Source organism: Protopterus annectens, chromosome 9.part0 (genome assembly GCF_019279795.1).
Source record: "Protopterus annectens isolate FY-2018-M chromosome 9.part0, PAN1.0, whole genome shotgun sequence".
Lineage (NCBI taxonomy): Eukaryota > Metazoa > Chordata > Ceratodontiformes > Protopteridae > Protopterus > Protopterus annectens.
In genome coordinates this window covers 92,533,879-92,558,023 of record NC_056743.1, presented here as the reverse complement: position 1 = coordinate 92,558,023, position 24,145 = coordinate 92,533,879, and the positions used below count along the sequence as shown (strand labels likewise).

The following is a 24,145-nucleotide window of genomic DNA, read 5'->3' as shown; positions in this document are numbered from 1 at the left end:
TGTACAGAAAAGTAGCAAAAACAGTAGTAAAAAACAATTCACATGCAGTGCAAGCTAGCACACTTGATTATGCAGCAATATTAGACCAAACACAGTTTAAAAAATGCAATTAAATTAAAAAGAACTAAAAGCAAGTACAGAAACAGTTTATTAGGTAGAATGTGGTAGAGATGGGACGGGGGAGTGTCCCAGATCAAATCTACAGTTGGGCGGGCAACTCCAAAAGCCACCAAATTTAAACTACAAACGAAAAATAGGGAGACTGGGTGGGACAAAACAGTTTCAACAGATCTAAGCAAAAGCTAACAGTACAAATTTTAAAACCAAAAAAAATATTCTCAGCTCTGTATATTTGCCGATCAGTCTCTCAGAACAGTAAGACAATAGTTTCAACACAGATCTAAGCAACAATTAAACTCTATAACCAAAAAAATATGTACTCCGCTCTGTATAATTGCAGGTAATATGTAAGGCAGTCTCTCAGAATACAGGTTCCAGCCATATATGTTCACCAAACAATTGCCATTTACCTCTCTTCTCTAAATCCAGCGCAGGCTTTGCCACTGCTGTCCTGCAGGGCCTTATAGCTGCTCCTAATGCTGTATAATTCCATCCTCCCAAGCATAGCTTTGGGATTCTACCCAAATGTAATGACTGCAACAGTGAAACACGAAGAACATAGTACAGTTGTGTACACTTACCATAAATGTAGATGTTCGAGTGTATTCACTGTTGCAGTCGTGGTTACCCACCCTCCAGCCCCGTTTTTCTCTTACTATACTTCTTCTTTTACTATGCTTAAAAGCCTTTTTGGTGTATTTGCTTTTATTTGGAGGTATGTATTTTTTGTGTTCTTAATTACATGCATATATATATATATATATATATATATATATATATATATATATATATATATATATATATATATATTGCTCCCCATTTGGGGAGCACCTGACATATGGGGCAATTAAAACTGATGAAAATGGCGTCTGCTGCATGTTTTATACCCCTGATGACCTGACGTCATGGAAGAAGAGAGAGCAACCTATGCAGGACCCAAGACTTTGTTAATCAGGCCAACTGAGGGCAACCTGCCAGCAGATTACCCAAATGTAATGACTGCAACAGTGAATACACTCGAACATCTACATTTATGGTAAGTGTACACAACTGTACTTTCTAAGCCACCCCTCATGGGAGGAACTCACAATGACCCCCCCCTCCCCCCTCCCTCTGCCCACCTGCCGCTAGGAGGAAAACTCTCCTTCCACGCAAGCACCTAGGCCACCATTACCAACGACCGCTGGATCCTCAACATAGTGTCCCAGGGATACAAATTTTCTTTCCACACTCTTCCAACCCCAAAAGGGTTCCCAGATTTACCACCAAACCAGTGGGCAGAGGCAAAAAAACAAGTCCTTTCCCTGCTCTCTGAGGGCAATAAAGCACATTTCTGCAGAACAGATAGGGCAAGGTTTCTACTCCAGGCATTTTTGGTACCCAGGAAAGAGGGCACTTGGCGCCCAATCCTTGATCTATCAATTCTAAACACTTTATAGGTTCATAGGTAGATACTAGGCTGTCTGCCCTAGGGCATTTATAAGCCTAGCCAGAGTGTATTTGGCTTCCACCTCCCTATTAGATTAACCTACTGTGCCTCTGTAATGTAGGTCACAGAAGGTACCCTTTTAAGATTAGTTTACTGTTGTGCCTCTGTCTAGCAGGGTCACAGGAGAGATCCCAGGGGTGAATTTGCGATTTCCCATCCACGCATCCAAATTTCGCTTGGAGAGAGTCAGCGAGGGGCTATGTCTTACATGAATTGGGATTCTATTCCAGAGTGAGGGGAGCCTTTGGGAAATGAATCTGTCCCTCCAGCATGTCCTATTTATTTTTGTGCTGAGGTTTAGGTCCCTGGAGCGTGTAGCTCTAAGGGACTTGGATTTTTTGAGGTGGAGCATGTCCATTTATTCTGGGTTTGACATGGCTTTGTACGTCAGGCATAGATTGCCTCTGAGTAGACGGTAAGCAACTGAGTAGAGCTGGAGTTTCTTTAGTCGAGCTGCATAGGACATCTGTTTGTAGCCCATGATCCTCTTGGTGAGGTACTTTTGGGGTCTGTCCAGTTGCTGCAGGTGTCGGGTAAGGTACATCCCAAAAGGGGCATTGTTTTCAATTATGGGCCTGATGAGTGATGAGTCGAGGGGCACAATGACCTCTCTTGATCTAGATGCGTACCCTTTCGTGATAAGGTGGGCTATATAGAAGGTCTTTCTAACCACTTTGGCAACGTGATTATCAAAGGAGAGATTGCTATCTACGTTGGTCCCCAAATCTTGGTGATGATAAAATTCAAAGTGCTCACCCTCCTGCAACTCCTACCCATGCTGTCCAAGAATGCTTGGCTAGCCACCCTAGACCTAAAAAAGGCCTACCTCCACATTCCTATCAGGGAATCATGCAGGAAATATCTACATTTTGGGGCAGGATATCTGCACTTTCAGTTCTCTGCACTTCCCTTTGACTTATCTACAACTCCCAAAAGAATATCCAGATTTACCCATACTCAGATGACTGCCTAATTCAGGCAGACAGCCAGGAAAAGCTGCTCCAGCACCTGGCCTTTGTAAAGTTCCTACTGACCTCCCTAGGGTACACTGTCAACGAAAAGAAATCAAAACTAGTACCCACACAAAGGATTATATTCCTGGGAGCAAGCCTGGACACAGCATCCCAGATGGCGTTCCTTACACCAGAAAAGCAATCTTACCTGACAGCCTACTTCTCTCAACTAGCCACCAGACCCCAGTTATATGCAAGGAAAGTCCTGCAAGCTCTGGAGTTCATGGCATCTTGCATTCTACTCACTCCATATGCCAGACTGCATATGAGGAAACTACAATGGTACCTAAAAAGCCTTTGGTGCCAACACTCTCAAGACCTGGAAACTCTTATACCAGGGATACCTTGCCTAAGGAAAGACTTTCTTTGGTGGGCAGCAGCATGCTCCCACAACAAGGAACTACCATTCTCACCACCCCCTGCTGCCCAAACCCTCACCACAGACTCATCAGACTGTGCCTGGGGTGCACACCTGGATGGCAGGTGCATTTATTTATTTATTTGCAGTTGGTTTACCAGGATAGTCCATTGGGCCAAAATAACCCGTTTTCAATGGAGTCCTGGGGAGAAAAGCTCCAAAAACAGTTAGCAAGGTTACAGTAAGATATTTAGTTTCAATTATACAATTTCTATGGACTTAGAAATACAGTAGACTAGTGTACAAACATATACAAATATTACAATCTTGTATCGCTGAAAACAATTTACAGTATAGAAACTGAGAGGCTTTTACAACTTAGGGTGGGTAACACTGGAGATATCTTTCATACATTCAGGATGAGTAGCTTAATACAATCAACAGAAAGGTATATGAGCTGACATAGAACCTTTCAAAATAGAAACAGAGAACCTTTTCCATCAGAGGGTATATTTACACTAAGGTACCTTTAAGTATTCAGAAAAAGCTAATACAAGCAAGAGCAAGATCTATGAGTTTAGGAGAGTAAGTAGAAATTCTCATTATGAATAGGGGAGGAGATGTGAACATTCTCAGTATGAGGAGATTATGTTGGGTGGGAGCAGGGGCATTCCCACTGGGAAATTAGGTGTGAGTGAAGGGATTTTTTTTGAATGAAGTGATTTGTGATGGTACGAATGGATGTGTGTAAGGAGTTCCAGAGACTAGCCAAGACTGTAGGATAAGAGATTTTTTCCAGGGGGACGAATTGGTTTATACAGTTCAATTTAGTTTTGGTTGTTAGATCTTAGAATTCTATCAGGGAGGTGCATTTTGAAGGTAGAGGAAAGGGATGGGCAGAGGGAGGGATTGAAGATGAGTTTGTGTGCAAGAGTCAGTTGTACGTAAGTGAGGTGATTGGGTAGTTCTAACCATTTTAGTTTGTGGAGAGCTGAACAGTGGTGTGAGGAGGACTTATGGGAGGTAGCAAACTTGACAATTTTGTTATAGCAAGAGGAGAGTTGTGTTTTGAGAGAAGATTGTAGGTTACTTAGAAGTAGGGCTCCATAGAGGGGGGGTGGGATGAGAAATGTGGTAGATAGGGTGAGTTTGGTGGAGGGTGTAAGATAAACGATTCTGTGTGTAGAGCATGCCGAGTTTGTGGTGGGGTTTTTTATATTTAGTTGAAGATGGGAATTGAATTTAAGCTGACTATCAATTTGGACCCCAAGTAATTTGGCCTCAGATACCAGTTCTAAGGGTTTATTGTTGTGACTAGTAATAGTGAAATTACGTGGATTGAAAAAGGTAGCTTTAGAGGGGGTGAATACTATTACTTTGGTTTTGGAGGCATTGAGTACAAGGTGATTTGTTTTCATCCATTGTTCGGTGGTTGAGAATGCATCTTAAGTAAGCTTTAGCAGTGTGGGGATGGAGGTAGCAGAGCAGATTATAGCTGAATCATCTGCGTATTGGATAATTTTAATTGAAGGGATAGAGTTATGGAAATCATTTATGAAAATATTGAAAAGCAGGGGACCCAGTGTAGATCCTTGGGGAACACCGGTTGGGGTGTTGATGAAAGGGGAGGTGGCTTTTTTCCATCTCATTGCCTGATATCTATTGGATAAGTAGCTAGTGAAACCCATTCAGAGAAGAGGGTGACAAGTTAAGCTTGGAGAGTTTAGTTAGTAATAAATTGTGGGAGATAGTATCAAAGGCTTTAGAGAGGTCTAGTAGGAGGGTAGAGACAATGTGTCCTGTGTCCCGGGCTTTGTTCACAGCTTTCAGGAAGGAGAGTAGGGCGGTCATAATACTGTGTCTTGGTCTGAAACCATGTTGTGTTAGAGTTAGTAGGTTATTGTCTAAGAGGTATGGTAGGAGTTGTAGGTGAATACACTTTTCTAAAAGTTTAGAGATAGGAGATAGAATAGCGATGGGATGAAAATTAGTAATATTGTTGTTGATGCCTCCTTTGTGCAATGGAACAACAAAAGCCTTTTTCCAGATTTGGGGTACCGAGCTTTCTTGAATGGAACGGTTAATTAAAATGCTGATGGGGTAGGCAATGGCTTCAGCAGCTATACTGAGAAAGTAAGAAGGAATGTTATCAGGGGCATTAGAGCATGGTTTTAGTTTCTGCAGTATTTTTATGGTGGATGTGGGTATAGGTTTTTGTGAAAATGGTGGGGGGAGGGGGGGCTTTGAGAATGTTGATGATGGAGTGGAGATAGGGGAATGAGCAGTGGTGAGGGGTGAAAAGTTGGTAGGAGAGGATTGGGGTGTAGTGGAGGGGGTATGGTGGGGTTTGAAGATGAAAAGGATGAGGTTAGTTTGGAGATAGAATCAGTGAAGAAGGTGTTGAATTGAGTGGCCAAGTCTATGTCAGGAGTGTTAGGGCCTGGGCTTGGGTTATCTGGTTTGATGGGATTGAGGAGGGAGGGTAGACATGCATTTCCAAAATTTTTGAGGGTTTGTTTTGTTGTTGTTTTGGATTATGGAGAAGTAATTTTGTCTATCGCAGATGATAAGTTGTTTTACTTTGTTTCTGAGTGTTTTGTATTTGTTATGGGCTAGGGGAGTCCTATGTTTCTAATATGATGACCATGCCTTATCTCTAAGGTGCATAGTTACTAGTGTGTTTTTTGTTAGCCAAGGGGCAGTTTTGTTTTTTATTCGTTTTGTTGTTATGGGGGCTTGTTGCTCTAGGAGGTGTAGAAAAGTGGAGTTAAAGTGGGCGACAGCCTGTTCCAGGGGTAGAATTTTTAAGGTGTACCAGTTGATTGCTTTTAGAGAGTTGGAAAAGGTAGTGGGGTTAAAGTTTTTTTGGCAGCGAGTAGTAATAAAATTGTGAGTAAGATGTAGGGATGAAGTTAGTCGGTGTGTGAATGTGGGCAAGTGGTCACTAAGGGAATCAGGCAGGGTGCCACTATGTGAGAAGTAATGAGGATGGGAGACTAATATCCAGTCTAGGATGCTGTCACTGGTGAGTTTTTTTGCGGGCCGAGTTATGGAGTTGATCAGTTGAGAAAAGTTGTAAAGATTAATGATAAGTGGATTTGTGGGAGACTATTGCAGACCAATTAATATTCATGTCACCCATAAGTATAGTTTCATTGTTAATGTTATTGGAATGCCAGGAGAGGATATCTTCTAGTGTAGAAATATTGTTGCCTGGGGGGATGTAGAGGGAGGCTATGCATATGTGTTTGTGTTTATTTACTTGAAGCAGAGCCAGGAGTAGTTCTGCATTATTGAATTGGGGAGTTGGTTTGTTGTAAGGGGTAACTGTTAAGGAGGATAGGTATAGAAGGGCTACTCTACCTCCTTTTTTGTTTGTTCTGTCTTTTCTGATTATAGAGTAGTTGGGTGGAATTATTTCTGAATCTTTTATATGAGGTTTTAACCAAGTTTCAGAGATGGACAAAATGTCTGGTTTGTTATATGTAAGCCAGGCATGCAGATTACGGATTTTGTTAACTATACTTTGGGCGTTTAAGGAGGTGAGTATTATGGATTTATCCGTTGGCGGGGATGAGGATGGGCCTGGGCTGGGGTGTATGTCTCCTAATAATAGAATAGAAGTCAGATATAGCATTAGGTTGGGGAGGTACTTTGTTTGCTTAGAGACAGGGTTGAGTTTAGCTAGATTTAAGGTGGTAGTTGTAGGGTTCGGATAGTTGTGAGGAGTAATAAGTTTATAAGAGAAGAAAAGATGGAGTTTTATGGGGTATAAGCATGGAGAGATTGGGAAGTGTGAATGTAAGACAGGTAGGTTAAGATGGTTAGTAGTATGAAAGGATGGAGTGTGGTTATAGTTAGTTGGCAGGGTCAGGTAGTAGATATAGGATATGTTGAGGAACAGTACTAGATGAGTACAGAAGGATACGGCTTTTGAGAGCATAGTGGGATAGGATATTGAGGGAAGGTATGCTGTGGCTGGCTAGTTTACTAGGTATGTGAGTTATAAATTTTGGAAGGAGACAGAGAGGGGGTGATAATGGAAGAGTATTGGTGAAAAGAGGGGAGGAGTAAGAAGTGGGTGTGGAAGGGAGGAGGTTACTAATTGGGGCGGGTGATGGGTGTGGCTAAAGGGTATAAATGTAGAGTTGCTGGGGCAGGTGGGAATTGGGGGGCAGGGTAGGGGAGCGGAGTGAGCCCGCAGACCCAAGGGAAGGCTAAGGGTGAACAAGAACCAATCTGTGGAGCACTAGTAGCTGAAGGTAAGTTCATGGGACAGGGATTAGGTGGGATGAGGTGGGCGTGGAGTTGAGAGAGAGGAGTAGAATAAAGTTTATTAAAGATCAAAGCAGATATCCAAATAAATAAGTAATTAAGAGGTAGTGAAAATAAAGAAGTCATGAAACAGGAATTATGAGGAGACGATGCCCGCTAGTGGACAAATACTATAGTACATCTTTGGCTGCACAGGGACAGATTCCTAGAGTGGGAGGATAAGTGGGAGTCTTTTGTAGACCGCTGCAGTTGTTGTTGTGGGGAGGGGGAGGATCAGAATAGACCAGAAAAGTGGTGGATTGCAGTAGTATGATGAAAAGGGCTGGCCCTGATTTCACAGATATGCAAGTCTACAGAAACAATAAGAGAAGGCAGTAGTTACTCTGACTTGCTTGTTTTGCATACCTGTCTTATTGAAATAAAATAAGCCAATTTTACCAAGGAGTTATGTCGAAATTAGGAAGACAAGAATTTATAAGAGAAAAGGTTTAGTAGAACTAGAGAAAAGTACAGTTGTGTACACCATAAATGTAGATGTTCGAGTGTCTTCACTGTTGCAGTCATCACTGTGGGGTTCTTCCTGCCGGCAGGCAGCCCCCGGTCAGCCAGAATCCCAAAGTCTGGGTCCGGCGTCGGCTGTGTACTCACCCTCCCTGACGCCAGAGCTACAAAGCTCCCAGCCGACACCATGTTCTCCAGTTTTTCTTGCCTCAGATGTCAGGTGCCCAAAAGTGAAGGCTAAAAGTAAAACAAAAATGTAACATACAACAAACCCCATAACCTGTAGCAAATACACCTCAGAAGAAGGGTGAAGTAGGAAATCATACCAATAAAAGTATGAGGGGATAGGAGGGTGGGTAACCCAGACTGCAACAGTGAAGACACTCAAACATCTACATTTATGGTAAGTGTACACAACTGTACTATGTTCATCGTGTTTCACTGTTGCAGCCATCCCTGTAGGGTTGAATCCCAAAGCTGAGATAAAGGGTGGTGGTTATTGAGTAGAAGGGGCGGCTAGAAGGCCTTGCAAGACTGCAGAAGCAAAGCCTGCCCTAGACTTAGAATAAAGAGGGAGATTATAGTGCTTAGAGAAAGTATGCACTGAACTCCAAGTTGCAGCTTCCAAAATATCTTTGGTAGGTACTCCCCTGAGAAAGGCAGCTGAAGTAGCAGCAGCTCTGGTAGAGTGAGTCCTAACTTTTCCTGGGATTTGTTTTCCATGATGAGAGTAACAAAGTCTGATTCCATGAGCAATCCATTTAGAAATGGTCTGTTTTGAAATAGCTTTGCCTTGGGAATTTGCTGCATAAGAAACAAACAGTTGTTCTGTTTTCCTGATATCCTTGGTTCTGTCCAGGTAAAAGCGAAGCTGCCTGTGCACGTCCAAATAATGCAAGATCCTCTCCCCCTTATTTTGTGGATTAGGGAAAAAGGTTGGCAGGTGAATAGTTTGGTTTAAAGCCACTTTAGAAACCACTTTAGGCATGAAAGTAGGGTTAGTCCTCAAAGAAACCCTGTCTTGATGAAAAATAATGTAAGGTTCCACAGCCATGAGCTTGTAACTCGAGACTCTCCTGGCTGAAGTTAAAGCCAGTAGGATAACAGTCTTCCATGATAAATACTTTATATCAGATGTGGCAGCAGGCTCAAAAGGAGGCAGAGTAAGTTTTTTCGAGGACATAATTGAGGTCCTAGGCAGGAATGGGTGGTGTCCTAGGGGGCCTTAAATTCTTTGCTCCTCTGAGATATTGTTTCAGAAGTGGATGTGAAAAAATTGGAGGGTCTGTATTATAATGTGCAGAGATAGCTGAGACATGTATTTTTATGGAGGAAAAAGATAAACCCTTATGCAACATATCTGTTAGGTAATGTAGAATCAATGGAATATTTGGAATGTGAGGATCTGATTCCTGAGCATGCATCCAGGTGCAAAATCTCTTCCATTTACCTTCATAAGATTTCCTAGTGCTAGGCCTTCTGGCTTCTAAGATAACATCCATGACCTGTTTGGAAAGTGCAGGATTAATCATAGGCCCTGAATACGCCAGGCTGCCAGGCTGAGAGTTTTGATATGAGAGTGCAGGACCTGGCCGTGGAGTTGAGACAAAAGATTTGGAATCTGAGGTAGAATCCAAGGAGGTTCCTGGGATAGATTTATCAGTGTTTAGTACCAAAATTGTCGAGGCAAATTCGGGGCTAGTAAGATCAGCTTTGGTTTGTCCTGTTGTATTTATAATAACACCCTTGGTAGAAGAGGTAGTGGTGGAAAGGCATACCCCGAGAGGTTCCTCCAACTGAATGAGAGAGCATCCACTTTCCATGCTAGCTTGTGATATGTCCTTGTGCAAAAAGTCTGTCACTGGTAATGTGGGGAGATGCAAATAGATCTATGTCCGGGCAGCCCCAGGCTTCTGTAATCATCTTGAATATTTGGGTGTCTAGCATTCACTCGTGTGGGTCTGACAGGTTCCTGCTCAGGCTGTCTGCCATAGTGTTTTGTTTTCCTGGCAGGAATTGAGCTTGTAGGTCCACTTTGCAAGCTAGTGCTGTGTTCCATAGAGTCATGGTTAGTCTACAAAGGGGGTAGGAGTGAGAACCCCCTTGCTTGTTTATGTACCACATTACTGTGGTGGTGTCTGTCCGTATCAGTAGCTGCTCTGGCTGTAAAAGATCCCTGAAAGCCAAGAGGGCATTCTGCACAGCTAACATCTCTTTTAAATTGATATGTAGATGCTTCTGATCCTCTGTCCAAAAACCTTGCAGGCCTTTCCCCTGCAAGTGGGCTCCCCATGCATAATCCGAGGCGTCCGTGGTTATCACTTGGTAGGCTGGAGGTTGACTGAAGGCTTTCCCTTTGTTTTGAAGACACGCCATGGCCCACCAATGGAATTCCTTTGCAAGGCAAGACAGCAATCACTGTTTCCAGACTGTGACAATGCTGGGACCATACGCTTTTTAGGTACCATTGTATCTTCCTCATATGCAGTCTTGCATATATGGTATGAGTAGGATTCAGGAAGCCATGTAACCCAAAGCCTGCAGGAATTTCCTTGCAATTAGCTGAGACATCAACGCCAGGCTTTTGAAAGTTGAAGCCAGCTGTAGTTGTTTTTCTGATGTCAGGAATGCCATCTGGGTTGTTGTGTTTAAAAGAGCACCCAGGAAAGTTATCTGTTGAGTGGGTGTCAAGTTAGACTTTTTTACGTTCACAGTGAATCCCAGGTACTTGAGTAGATTAGCCAAAGGGCAGCGCAGAGAATTGGTAATGTTTTGAGCCTGCCTTGAACCTGAGGTATCTTCTGCACTCCTGTCTGATAGGAATGTGTAGGTAAGCCTCCTTTAAATCCAATGTCACCATCCATGCATTTTTGTTCAACATTGGCAGGAGTTGCTGCAGAGTAAGCATCTTGAACTTTGGTATATCCAGGAAAGTATTTAAGACTGACAGATCCAGGATGGGTCTCCAAGTATTTTGCTTTCTGGGAACTAGAAAGAGTCTTGAATAAAAGCCTTGTCCCGTCTCTGAATTTGGAACCAGTTCTATGGCCCTCATAGCCATGAGGGACCTCACCTGTTTTAACGCCTCTGCCCATTGAGTTTTTGGTAGGTCTGGCCATCTGTTTGGTTTTGGTAAGGTGTGAAAGTGGAATTTGTAACCTCTTAAAACTACATCCAGAACCCACTTGTCTTGGGTTATGTAAGTCCAATTTCAGTGAAAAAGAGAAAGTTTTCCTCCCAGAGGAGCTTCCAGGAGAGAGGTTCCTGGAGCCATGCAGGAGGAGTCATTGAACCTGTTTCCTGTAAGGTTGAGACCTATCTTCTCCACCCCTGGGGGTGGAAACACTCCACTGTCTAGGTCTATAAGAGGTCTGTGCTTGGGCCCTCCCTCTGGGGCGCCTATATCTACCCCTCTGAGGCCTGTCCGAGCTGGGAAAGAACCAATTTTTAGCTGGCCAATTTCTGCTAAATCTAGGAGGCTGAACTTGTAAGAAATCCTTAACCATTTGCATGGATTTTGCCTTATCCTCCATTTTCTTTATAACCTCTTCAGCCTTAGACCCAAACGAAACATTATGTTGAACAGGAGCGTCCAGTAACTTTGCTTTCACTTGATCAGGCAAATTTTGTTCCTTTAACCAAGCATGCCTTCTAATGACCGTGCCAGTGGCGGCAAGAGGCCTCCAAAGCATCAAAACCACAGTGTAAGGTATGTTTTTCCACCTGCTCAGTAGCATGCATCAAATCATGTAATTCCTTATTGTCTGCACATGCAGAAATGGTACTCATTTTTTGTTTCATAACAGACAAAAGGTATTGCTGATATTTCAACATATGAAATTGACAATTTAAAGCCGTAATAGATAAAGTAGCAGAAGTGTACACTTTTTTGCCCCATCTCTCCAAAGCTCTAGAATCCTTATCTGACGGAATAGGGTTCTTAGCAGTGGCGGCCTTAACACCCTTAGGACCCTGAGAAATGGTTTCTGGATCAGCAGTAGGATTTTTATAAAGAAACTGATGGGAGTCAGGGACTCTGTAATATCTATCAGGTTTAGCAGGGTCCGGAGGAAAGGAGTCCTGAGTTAAATTAGACTCAGAAACGTCATCATCCACAATATCCAAAATAGGAGGAATAGCCAGGGGTCTGTGTTGGGGAAGAAGAAGGAAATCCCTAAGCCTTCTCTTAGATTGAGTACTCCTGCCCTCCCCAGTGAAAATGTTCCCTCATGTCATGTAAAGTTTCCCCAAAAGAATAATCCTCAGGAGGAGAAGCTGAAGGGATGGATTCCTCAGCATCAGAATCCTCATAAGGAGGGAAAGTATAATCCTGTTCAGAGGAAGACACTGAAGAGATAGATGCCTGATCAGAGGATTCATAATCCAATTCCTGTCTTGGCCTTTTGTCAGGAGGGGGATGTGAACCCCTAATCATAGTTAACAGGTCCTCCGCCATTTTAAGCATTTGTTTTTGAGATTTAGGTCCCGGATCAGAGGAGGCCTGGGCTTGAGTCTTTGTTTTAGAAGGAGTCCTTGCCTTTGTCTTTGCCTTTACCTGAAGCTGCATAGGCCTGAAAACCCCCTCGGAAGCCGGTGCCTGCACAGCGGCTCCGGACCCATCCGAGGGAACATTATCAGAAGGTCCTGCACCTGGAGTATTCGAAGGCCTAGTTGGCTCCTCGTGGGAGTCCGTTTCGGCAAGCGGTTCTGTAATGGCCGACAGGGGCTGCGAAAGCGCCTCACTGACGACGGCCGAACCAGCAGCTGGCTCTGATTGTAAACTGTCTGATTTGGACCTCGGAGGCCTATCCTTATCCTTGCGCCTTTTATGAACTCCGGTGGTCGGAAGCGTGTCCGATGACATGTTATAATTAAATCGCCTCCCAAAGTAATGAAAGGCAAAATCGTATCGCCGTTTAATAGTACGTTGATTAAATCTAGCACAAAACCGACAACTAGCTACGTCGTGGTCAGGGCCTAGACAAGGAATACAGTAAGAGTGAAAATCCTTATGAGGTATTTGCTTCCCACATGAAATGCAATTATTAACTTTTTTTGACATCGATCTGGAGCAAGAAAAAAGTTTCCCCATCGGGGTACTTAGCTTTGAAAAGAAGAATGTCTTCGGTATGAAGCACCAAAAATAACAGGAGACAGCCGACCGGCACTTGCGAACTGCTTCCACCACGCGGCAAGAAAGACTGGAGAACATGGCGTCAGCTGGGAGCTTTGTACCCCTGGCGCTCTGACGTCAGGGAGGGTGAGTACACAGCCGACGCCGGACCCAGAGTTTGGGATTCTGGCCGACCGGGGGCTGCCTGCCGGTAGGAAGAACCCCACAGTGATGACTGCAACAGTGAAACATGATGAACATCAGCAGAGCATACAAATAGTACAGCATCTAAAGACAGATTGCAGTTAGAAGTACAGAATGGGGGGGGGCAGCTAATGTTCTGAAACAATAAGAAAATCAGTAGGTACTTTGGACTTACTTGTTTTGCATACTTTTCTTTTAAAATAAACACTTGTAACCAGGAGTATGTGGGATTTAGAAAGACCACAAGTTATAGGAGAAAGGGTTTAGTAATACTAGAAAAACAGCAGGGCTTTCAAATAGTTGAAACAGCTTGCAAAGGGAGACTGCTCTTAGAAAGTACAGTATGGGGAGGGGCAAACTAACGTCTGTGATTGAGTGCTTTACTTAAAAATAGAAATTAAACAAGGGCTAGCAATTAATTTTGTCTGGAGGATAAAACATACTTTTTGTATATTTTGAAAACACTCATTCCAAGGTTGCCTGGTTCTGTTAAAGAGCACTGCAGGCCAGTAGATCGAACTTGGCTTGGTGGGGATCCAAGGAAAGAAGAATTAAAAGGAGAAGTTTTTGTATATTTTGAAAATAACACTCATTCCTAGGTTGCCTGGTTCTGTTAGAGCACTGCAGGCCAGTAGATTGAACTTGGCTTGGTGGGGATCCAGGGAAAGAAGAATTAAAAGGAGAAGCTTAAGTATGAGCACTCCATCCAAAGAGATAAGCAGCTACGCCAAGAGGATACAGGGCCAGTGGAGCCCACAGCAAATCCATCTACTCAGCAACCAAAAAGATGTTAGCAGTCCAGCACGCATTGACAGCCTTAAGGCCTCTTCTCTCCCCAGGGCCTCTACTGATCAAAACAGACACCACCACTGTGATGTGGTATATCAACAAGCAGAGAGGGACTCACTTCTACCCTCTTTGCAGGCTGGCCATGGCCCTTTGGCACCCAGCCTCTGCCATACAACTCCACCTGTTAGCACAATTCTTGCCAGGCTCTCTCAACTCTCTGGAAGACCACTTAAGCAGAAATCTTCTTGGCCCACACGAGTGGCAGCTAGACCAAAGAGCCTTCACCCTAATAACTCAGAAATGGGGCACCCCGAAGGTAGACCACTCTGCCTCCCACACCAACCATCAGCTCAGCAAGTTCTGCACCAGGGAGCATCACTGCATGGCTTGGAAAGTGGATGCCCTGTCCTTCCCCTGGGTCAATCTCTCTTGTCTATGTTTTCCCCCTCTACTTCTCATCACCAGAGTACTGATCAAAATAAGGGAGGAAAAACCCAAGGACAATTCTTATGCTCCAGATGGCCTCGCCAGCACTGGTACCCACTGCTGCGCAGCCTGTCCCCACTGCCACCATGGCATCTCCCTCAGACCCCACCCCTCCTGACCCAGAGGGAAGGAGAATTCATGCATCCCCAATTGCAGACCTTTAATTTGGCAACCTGGCTTATTCCTTGACCTCTGATCAATCTGCCAACCTCAGTAAACTGGTTCTAGATGTTATATGTGAGGCTAGACGCCCTAGCACTAGAAAGTCTTGTGCTGACAAATGGAAAAGGTTCTGCACCTTGATTCAGGCTAAGGGAGCCAATACGGCACAGCCCTCCCTACCTGTCATCCTGGATTACCTAGATGACCTGCTACATAGTGGTCTGTCATTCTCTTCTATTAAAATGTATGCTTCTGTTATCTCTGCTCATTTCCATACTGAGCACCCCCTTTTCTCACACCCTCTGATCAACTCTTCCGAAGAAGGGCTAGGAACTTGAGGCCACCCAGAAGAGTACCTACCCCAGCTTGGGACCTAAAATTTGTGTTGGAAAAGCTCCCCCCCCCCCCCTTTGAACCAGCATCTTCAGCTGAGTTAAAATTTCTCTCCTGGAAGACAGCTTTTCTTCTGGCCATCACTTCAGCCAGAAGAGTCTCCGAGCTACAAGCACTCATGGCTGTAGAGCCCTTCATCATCTACCATGCTGACAGGGTGTCCCTCAAGACTAACCCATCCTTCATGCCCAAAGTGGTGTCCACTGTGGCTCTCAACCAATCCATTCATTTGCCCACCTTTTTCTCTAACCCACAAAACAAGGGGGAAAGAATCCTACACTCTTTAGATGTGCACAGACACCTCAGATTCTATCTAGACAGGACTAAATCATTTAGAAAGACTGATCAATTACTAGTCAGCTTTGCTGCAGGGGCAGAGGGCAAAGCCATCTCCAAATGGATAGTACACTGCATCCATTTTTGTTACAAGCTACATGGAAAACCACCCCCTAAGGGGGTCAGGACTCACTCTACCAGAGCAGTCTCCACCTCTGCAGCTTTCTTCAGAGGAGTTCCCACCAGGGGCATCCTGGAGGCTGCCACCTGGACATCTGTTCACACTTTCACCAAGCATTACCATCTGCCTATCTTCTCCAAATCCAGGGCAGGCTTTGCCACTGCAGTCTTGCAGGGCATCGTTGCCAGCCCCTAGTCCTTTTGACTGCCTCTACCTTTTCCTCAGCTTTGGGAATCAACCCAAATGTGATGACTGCAACAGTGAAATACGAAGAACAGTACAGTTTTGTACACTTACTGTAAATGTAGATGTTCAAGTGTATTCACTGTTGCAGTCCTGGTTTCCCTCCTCCATCCCCCTCTTCTCGCTCTCTGTCTGTCTCTCCTACAAGGAGCTTGTTGGTGTTTGCTCTCTACTGGTGGGGTTCTTCCACCATTTCCTGGCTCCCACGTGGGGGCTCCACAAAGGGAAAGAAAAACTGATGTAATGGCGTCGGCTGCCTTACTTTATACTACTGACAACCTGACGTCAATCCTGAAGTGACAGCAACTGACAGAAATACTAAGCCTCTGGTATTCGGGCCGGCCGAGGGCTACCCTGGCAGGGATAACCCAAATGTGATGACTGCAACAGTGAATACACTCAAACATCTACATTTATGGTAAGTGTACACAACTGTACTTCCTTGTCTGTGTGAACTGCTCAATGCTGGTTTGTCTTGTTCTTCTGCTAAGGCACACTTATCAGCCATCTCTGCTTGTCTGCCTTTATCACCTTATTTAGCTTCTAGATTTGAAGCCAGACATTTTATTAAAGGTGCTTGTTCCTCCTCCCTGGGATCTTTTTTGAAATTGACCCAGGCTCCTTTTGAGCCTGCAGCTTCATCTTCCTTGCAGCATTGCTGTTGTAAGATTGTACTTTTGTTAGCCCTTACTTCTGCTGGACAGGTGTCTGAGCTTCAAACCCTTATGGCTTGTTATCCTTTCTTTTTTTTTTTTTTCATATGGACGGGGTGTTCCTTTGTACTAATCTTTATTTTATGCCCAAGGTGGTAAATGAGAGTCGTCCCTTATTTTGTTCATTTGCCCACTTTTTCCCTTCTCCACGGTCTGCTAGTGAGAAGGTGCTGCACATGTTGGATGTGTGCATAGACAACTCAGATTTTATTTAGTTAAGACTAAAATTTTTCGTAAATCTAATAACCTCTTTGTTTCTTTTCATCCTAAGTCCTTAGGATTGGCTGTGTCGAAGCAAACCATTTTTTCTTGGATTTCTAAAGCCATTTCTTTTTGTTCCTTTCATGGTGAGACCCTTGTTTCTGTTAAGGCTCATTCTACTACAACTGTGGCGGCTTCTGGTGCTTTTTTCAAGGGTTTGTATACTAACTGTGTTCTTGAGGCAGCTACCTGTATTTCTGTACATATATGTACCAAGCACTACAAGTTGTATGGAATTTCCAGAGCTAGAGCTAGTTTTGCTAGGGTCATACTTCATTGTTTCCTAGACAGCTCTGCTGGTCCATGCTTCTCCCTCTCTCCTTCCTTAGCTTTGCCACTCTCTCTATTGTACTGAATACTACAACAGTGAAATGGAAGGACCTAGTACAGTTGTGTAAAATCTTACCATTACAGTGGATGTCCTTCTCATCACTGTTGCAGTATTCACTTCATCCCTCTGCGCCCCGGCCATTTATCTTCTGGATCTATTGATTATCTCTGTACTCCTTGGACTGGCGTTCCTACTGGGGCTGTCAGTTCTGCAGATGGTACATCAGGATGTCACCTTTATACCCCAAGTTTTTCAAGAAGCATACGTATGACGTATGGCATACCTTAGATCACCTAAAGACTTTGGTATACTGGCTGGACGTCTGGCAGCCTTTGGCAAAGGTTCCCTAGTGTAATGAATACTGCAGCTGCTTCACCCTCACCATTTAACTTGTAAGGGTGACCTGACTTGATGGTGTTTTCTATGGCAGGAACTCAACCTTTGCTAGCTCATCCTTTTCTGAATATTTTACATCATGACACAGCCTCTGCAGATGGCATTGGTATTTGCATTCACAGCAAACTGCTGTGTATGGTTTTCTCTTGATTATTGTGTTAATCTTTTCTATCAGACTTCTAACATTTTGGGGCTTATTTCTGTAGTCTAGTTCTTTCATTGATCTTAATGTCTATCCATCTGTATTTAAATCAAGTGACACTTCCCTTGGATCATTTTCTTCTAAACTGAGGGCACATTCTTTGCACTTTCCTGCAGGCATTCTATAGAAAGTTCCAGAACATTTTCCTGTGACACATTCAGTTCAGCTGCATCCTAAATCATCCATTGCTCTTCCATATGAGAACTCACTGCCCTATCACTCCAGAACATTGACTGCATCAGAGTTGCTACTGTTTCTTGCTGGTTCCTTTGCTGTGCAGCCCCAAATGAACTTTTTTACTGGTTTCCTGCTGAAGGCTCTAGAGCATCTTCGTGTAGCAAATGATCAGATGCTTCCCATTCCATCTGTTTGTCCTTAATTTGGGGAGTCATTGTTCTGTCATGCTGTGACATTTCCCGAGTTGTATTTTCTACACTAAATCTTCACTTCACAGGTATTCCGTAACTTCAGCTTTATTTGTGTAACTTCTACTTTACTAACCTTCTGTTTTACATCCCCTTTGGCTTTTTTTTTTTTTGTATTGTGATTTTTTCCATATCTGGGTGCTTTTGCCTGTATTTCTCTTCAGATGTCTTTGAAACTGCTTTTTTGTATTTATTAGTTTGGTTTTCTCCTTTGCATTAATATTGCACCATATCAGATGTCTTTCTTTCCCATGTATGATTCGTTTTTTCATACCTTTTCAAACATTTCTAGGTTTTGTTATTTTTCCCACTTCCTCAGTTGCTTCTGTTTCCAAGCTGTCCAAAGTTTCTTTGTTTATGTAATATTTTCATCGATATGTTGTATTAATGAACACAAATTTGCATTTAATGCGTTTGGCAGTTTTTATTTGCAAGTACTTTTCTTTCCTTTAATTTATCTTTTAATCTTTTTGAATATCTTCTATCTGGGCTTCTTGCATAATAGTAACAATACATAATTTCTTCGTTATTCTCAATAGTCCACTCTCATATTTATGGCTCTTTTTTGTTCTGCCTGCTTTTGTGGACTACTACTACTGCAAAAAGTGAGTCACACCTCTCCCCCACCAAGCCTGGCCTAACCCCTTTGTAGGAATGTTTGTGCCTTGAGGATTATGTACTGTCATTTTTTCCAGTCCTGGCACCATGTGCATACCAGGATTGGGTACTTTTATCCTAGGACTTGTGCACCCAGCTGTCTTATTTTTTAACCTGCCTCCATCAGTGGTATATGCTATATAAAATATAATGTATATATTGTCATCTTGGTGAGATTCTGTGAAAACAGGGTTCACCATTTCCTAGATGCTTTTTCTCCATGCATGCTGGCTCTGTCTTGAACCTGGGAGGTCCCTAGCATGAGAGCTGGCCTGTACAGGGCCATTTTTCAGTCAGCCATAGAAATGTTTTGTGCCCTTATCGTCTGCTGTCAGCAAGAAGGACATTTCTGTATTTAGCCCTTAGGTCACCACTTGGTGGCTGATGTGGACACAAGCTGCACTGCCCTTCCCATGTATTTGCTTGCTTCTGCCCACATGCTAATAAGAGCCACCATTGCTGGCTTGGTAGATTCAAGCTTATGTCCCTAGAACTGTCTGAATTGTGGCACCTACAAGATTTCTTTTAACTGATGGTGAATGACACCTGCAAGCAGCCCACTCCTTTCTCCACTAGGGTGGGCAAGCTGACAGCTTTCAATCCCCTCATCCTGTCCTGCCCATCTCTGTTTAGTACCTGACCACACTCTGAACTCTAGCCATGTGGACTGTAGTCGGGGCTTTATCCTTTTTTTTTTTTTCCACATGACCAGTCGTTGCTTTTTTCAAAAGCTCTTAAATGTTTGCACTCCTCACATGTTGCATAGAACCTAAAATATAGATGACCCCAGTGACTAGTCTTATCCAGTGGCACAGGATTTTGTGTCTGCTATAACCCCCTTGGTTAAGGATTCATTAGAAAAATGCAGTTGCGGGAGAAGATTGATAGCAACATGGGGATTTGTAGTCAGTGGCATGGTCTACACCCTCCAAGGTCATGGGGCTCTGCTGCTGCATGGTCGGCCTTAGTGTATGTTGTGGGTTTGAATGAGTACAGGGTTCTGAGTGATGTATACTTGACTCTGATTTCAGTAAGAGTAATGATTATCTTCTGCAATCACCAGTGCACAAATAAAATATTCCTTTTTCATGCTTATAAAAAAATCCATGTCTAAACACTGTCATGCAAATGGATATAAAAATGTTCAGTAGGAGAGATTGTTGCCAGTGTGGGCTAGAACCTGTAGCAGATGGTGGCATTTGGAGTATTGCAGGAGACCAAGGATTTGGTTAAGTAGGAACTGTGAAGCGTGAGTAAAAGCAAACTAATGCAGTTACCTCTTTAGGAAGATGGGAAGAGAATTTCAACTGCAACTTTAAATGCCTGTTACCAGGCACATTAAAATTATTAAAAGCATAGGAGAAATGCAAACAAAAGCAATTTGGACAACAGAAGAAATAAAAAAATTTAAATAGATAAAACTGATATACAACAGTAAAACAAATGTTAACCAAACAGTGAAGAGAAGGACATCTACTGTTATGGTAAGATTTGATGCAACTGTACTACTTAGCATGGAAAAGTGTTTTTGCTTATTTCTCTGACATCTGCAGGGTGAGTCTCTGAACTGCAAACTCTCATGGTGGGGAAGCCTTACCCGATTTTCCACAGGGATAGGGTTGTACTGCACACTAGTCCCAATTTTATGCCAAATGTGGTCTCAGAATTCATCCTCAATCAATCTATTAACCTCCCTGTCTTCTTCCCAGAACCCAATTATAAGGCGGGGGGGATACTTCATACCTTTGTGCATTGGCAGCTCCGTTACTACCTTGATGGAACAAAACCTTTCAGGAAGGCTGAAAGGTTTTTTATTTCCTGCACAGGGGGCAAAGAAGGGTCATCTTGTCTCTAAGCAAACCACTGCATGTTGGTTGTCATTTGGTATTGTTTTTTATTACACCCATAACTGGCCTTAGGCATAGGCCAACTAAGCGGCCGTCTAGGGCGCTGCTTTAGTGGGGGCACTTTACCAGTAATTATCTGGTGTAGGTAGACCCGGATGGGGGCACTGGGTGGTGTGGTGTGGGGTGCCATTGTGCCCTCTGCCTAGGGCACCAGTTGACCTAAGGCCACTCCTGATTACACCCACCTTGGCAAAACTAATCCAAGCAAGGTAAAGGCAAATTTCACCAGGGCCTCTTCCTCTTCAATGACTTATTATAAAAGAGTTGACTCAAAGTATTCTAAAGGCAGCATTTTGGTCCTCTGTCCGTATTTATACAAGGCACTACAAGCTGGAAGCCTTTACAAAGTCCAAAGCATGTTTTGCTAGGACCGTTTTCCAGGGTCTCCTTGGACCCTTACCAATCCTCCTCCCAAGCTGGATAAGCTTAGGGAATCTACCCATATGCCAGTAAGGCAGTGTGTTTGTTGAATGTAGTACAGTTCTGCAAGTACTACTTACCTGTAACAGTAGATGTTCATGGAACACATTGCTTTACTGACAGTACCTGCTCACCATTCTCCTTTTTGGATCTATATAATTTGGTGTTGGAGGAGCCATTGAGTTATGCTCGGTAGCCATTTTGGGTGTGTGTTGTTTTTGGTTTGGAAGTGTAGGGATTTTCAAGACTGCATGTTCATCTTCCCTACCTTTAGGAACCTAGAAAAGTGAAAGGCAGTCTCTGTGCTCTCAGGTGACTGGTTCATCACACCCACAGACAATCAAAGGAGGAACTCTGAACTTTTGTAGACTGCCAAAGATAGGGTAGGAAGGTACTGTGCTCTTTGAGCATTTACTGTTACAGGTAAGTAGGACTTGAGAACTGTACTTTATTTGTGCAGAATAAAGATTCTGTAGACTGAGAGTCAGGTGACATCTTTATGATACTTGATTTGGGTTATAGAAGTGGATCTACAGTGATTGAAAGCAAACTCCTCTAAACTGCATTGCTTGGCTGATGTTACCAGAAAGTTACTAGTTGAGTATATACACACTACCTAAACACATCTACTTGAAACTGAATTGCATTTATGAAAATGTGAAGCAAAAATCTGAAAAAGCTGTTTTTCCTTAGTGGGCAAGCCACCGCTCTATCCTGTCACCCTTTGTCACTCCAAGTTCACTATGTCTAGAAAAAATATAGTTAAAACACAAAACATTGAGTATTTATCTGAGGCACTGCAATCTTACAGTCTTGTAAACAGCTGATGCACTTTGAGCACACACACACCTTGTATGAAAGAGCAGTTTACAGACTCAGGCAATGAAAGTCAAGCAAGTGTAATGCAAGAAACAGAACAGAGCAGCTGGAGCACACCCTCTAAAAGTCAGTGCATTTGCTGTACTTGTTTAAACTCATGGGAAGAGCATAAATTTAAGTTCATGAGCTTTAATAAGATTTTTGTTAACTGTATGATACATTTTGATTGCTTCTGGCTGAAGCAAGATGGCAATGAATGTTAAGAATAATGGTACCTTCAAGGATAAATCAGTGGTTATAGTTTTTAACCATTCTGAGAAGTAAGAATGCAGTGAAAATCTGGTAATTTCACTTTATCAACCGCAAATGATGTGGCGATTTTGTTTATCCTGAAAACAAGGATATTTTAAGAATTTTGAGCGCTTTGGCACTTATGAAGGATGCATGTATTGAAATATTTGCGTTTTGTTGTAAAAATTTGTCGTATTTGGTTGTGTTGATTTTTCTTGTTTAAACTAGGTATTCTTTTAAAGGTTTGGGTACATGTTATTCAGACCGGTTTAATTTGTTTCTAATGCTGTATTATCTTTGTTATGGGCAGAGATTTGCAGCGTCTTAACCTAAATATGCTATAGTTGATGCTGTAGGATTAGTTTATGTTAAATAACCTGCATTTACTTTTTCATTTCTCTTTCAGAGGAAGATTCTGAGAATGGTGGTTCTGGAGAAGATGCTTTAGCAAGGATTAGACGGCTTATTGCAGAAGGTGGGATGACAGCAGTGGTGCAGAGAGAGCAGAGCACTACCATGGCATCTATGGGTGGCTTTGGTAATAACATCATAGTCAGTCATCGCATCCACCGTGGCTCACAAACAGGAAATGAGACTATGGGAGCAGAGCCCTCCTCACCTCAGCCATCAACTTCATGGAGTGAAAGTGGACAAGACAGAGGCCCGAGCAATACTGAAACTTTGCATTTGAGAAATCAGACATTCAGTGAGACGGTTCAATCTAGCCATCAAGCAGAAGAGGTGGCACAACAGCATTTTTTATCGGGCAACACTGAGAGAGATACAGGCACTCCTAGTGGGCAACATACAGCGCCCTTGGACAGTGAAGGACAATTTGAATCCAGTGCTGCACATAGTAACAGAGCCTTTGTTAATCACAGCAGTAAGGGAGCTTCACAAAATAGGTAGAGACGATCTCTCTGTGCTGTATAATGGTGCTGTAATACTTTTACTGTAAGGACAGACGAATGCCAGCCTCTGATAGTGGACATTATTTTAATGTTTTTCCCTTTCCAGTTTGATGTGACCCACAGTGATTTTCTTGATAAACACATATACTGAACACAGCAGGCCTGTCCATTTCATGTAGCTGTACCCAAACAAGATTATGTATGTGGGCCTCACTGCTTTTCTGTCCATTCTCCCCTTTCCTTTTTTATTGCTGTGGTAATTGTTAAATAAGTACCAGAGATTTGAAAGGAAAAAAAATGGGTTGTGGTGTTGGAGGGGATGATTTTCATTAAGAACATGGTCTGTTTGACTAATGCAGCTTCAGAAGTCCAGGACATAGCATTTCTAGCATTGTATATAGATAACGACTGTTGGCCCACTTCTGCATTGGCATCCTGACCAGGCAAGGATTTAATTTCTCTGCTGGCTCATCCCATATCAGCTGCCCTTTGTCCAGGGCTTACACAGAGACTGGTCTGTCCTAAGTACTGTCCTTCTGTGCTGCTCTAGCTCACAACAGAGCTGCATCAGAGAGCCAGTAGTCGCATGAATCCACTACACCCCAGACTCCCGGGAGAGGGTCGTGTTCTTTGTTTTGTTCTGTTTAGATTATGTTAGAGTCCTTGCATGCATTGTACATAACCACCTCCATTCTGAACCCCCATCTTAGTTTTTAAAGGAATATGTTACATAAATGGGGGGAGGAGGGTGAAAACGAGACAAAAATAAAAGTCGTTATCAAAATGATTTTTTAATTTATTGAATTGTACTGATTTTTTTTTTTGCCATTTATTGTACAGGCTTAAGAACACAGTGTTAATAATAGAAAGGATGCTTGGTTTTATTATCCTTTCCCAAAAATGCGTATTTTCCATTTAGATCATGAGATGGGTAAATATGATGAATGCGTTAGTAAAGGCTGTGGTGCTATGAAATTAACAGAGGTTTCAAAGTTGGAAAGTAAAACTATTATGCAAGCCTCCCAACACGTGTCCTAGAAGTAGTACATAAAAATGTTACCATTGTGTATAATTCAAGGTGGTTAAGGAGTCTTATTTATAAAATGTACTTTCTGCATTTGCAAAGCTGTTTACCTTTGTGTTTGGCTGCAAAAGGTAAGCAATATGTATCTCTTTGTGCCAGTTTTAAATGACCCATGTTATCTCCAT

The 24,145-nt window shown here is 43.0% G+C and overlaps 1 protein-coding gene across 1 annotated transcript in view; it reads left to right on the top strand.

Annotated features, from left to right (window-relative positions):
• The window catches only part of AMBRA1 (autophagy and beclin 1 regulator 1), a gene marked incomplete in the record, with an annotated part of 1,868,076 nt that extends 1,844,341 nt beyond the window's left edge, over nucleotides 1-23,735 (top strand). The window contains 1 exon segment of the mRNA XM_044082605.1: nucleotides 22,432-23,735. Coding sequence (XP_043938540.1) covers nucleotides 22,432-22,934 — 503 coding nt within the window.
• Nucleotides 23,736-24,145: the final 410 nt, after the last annotated feature.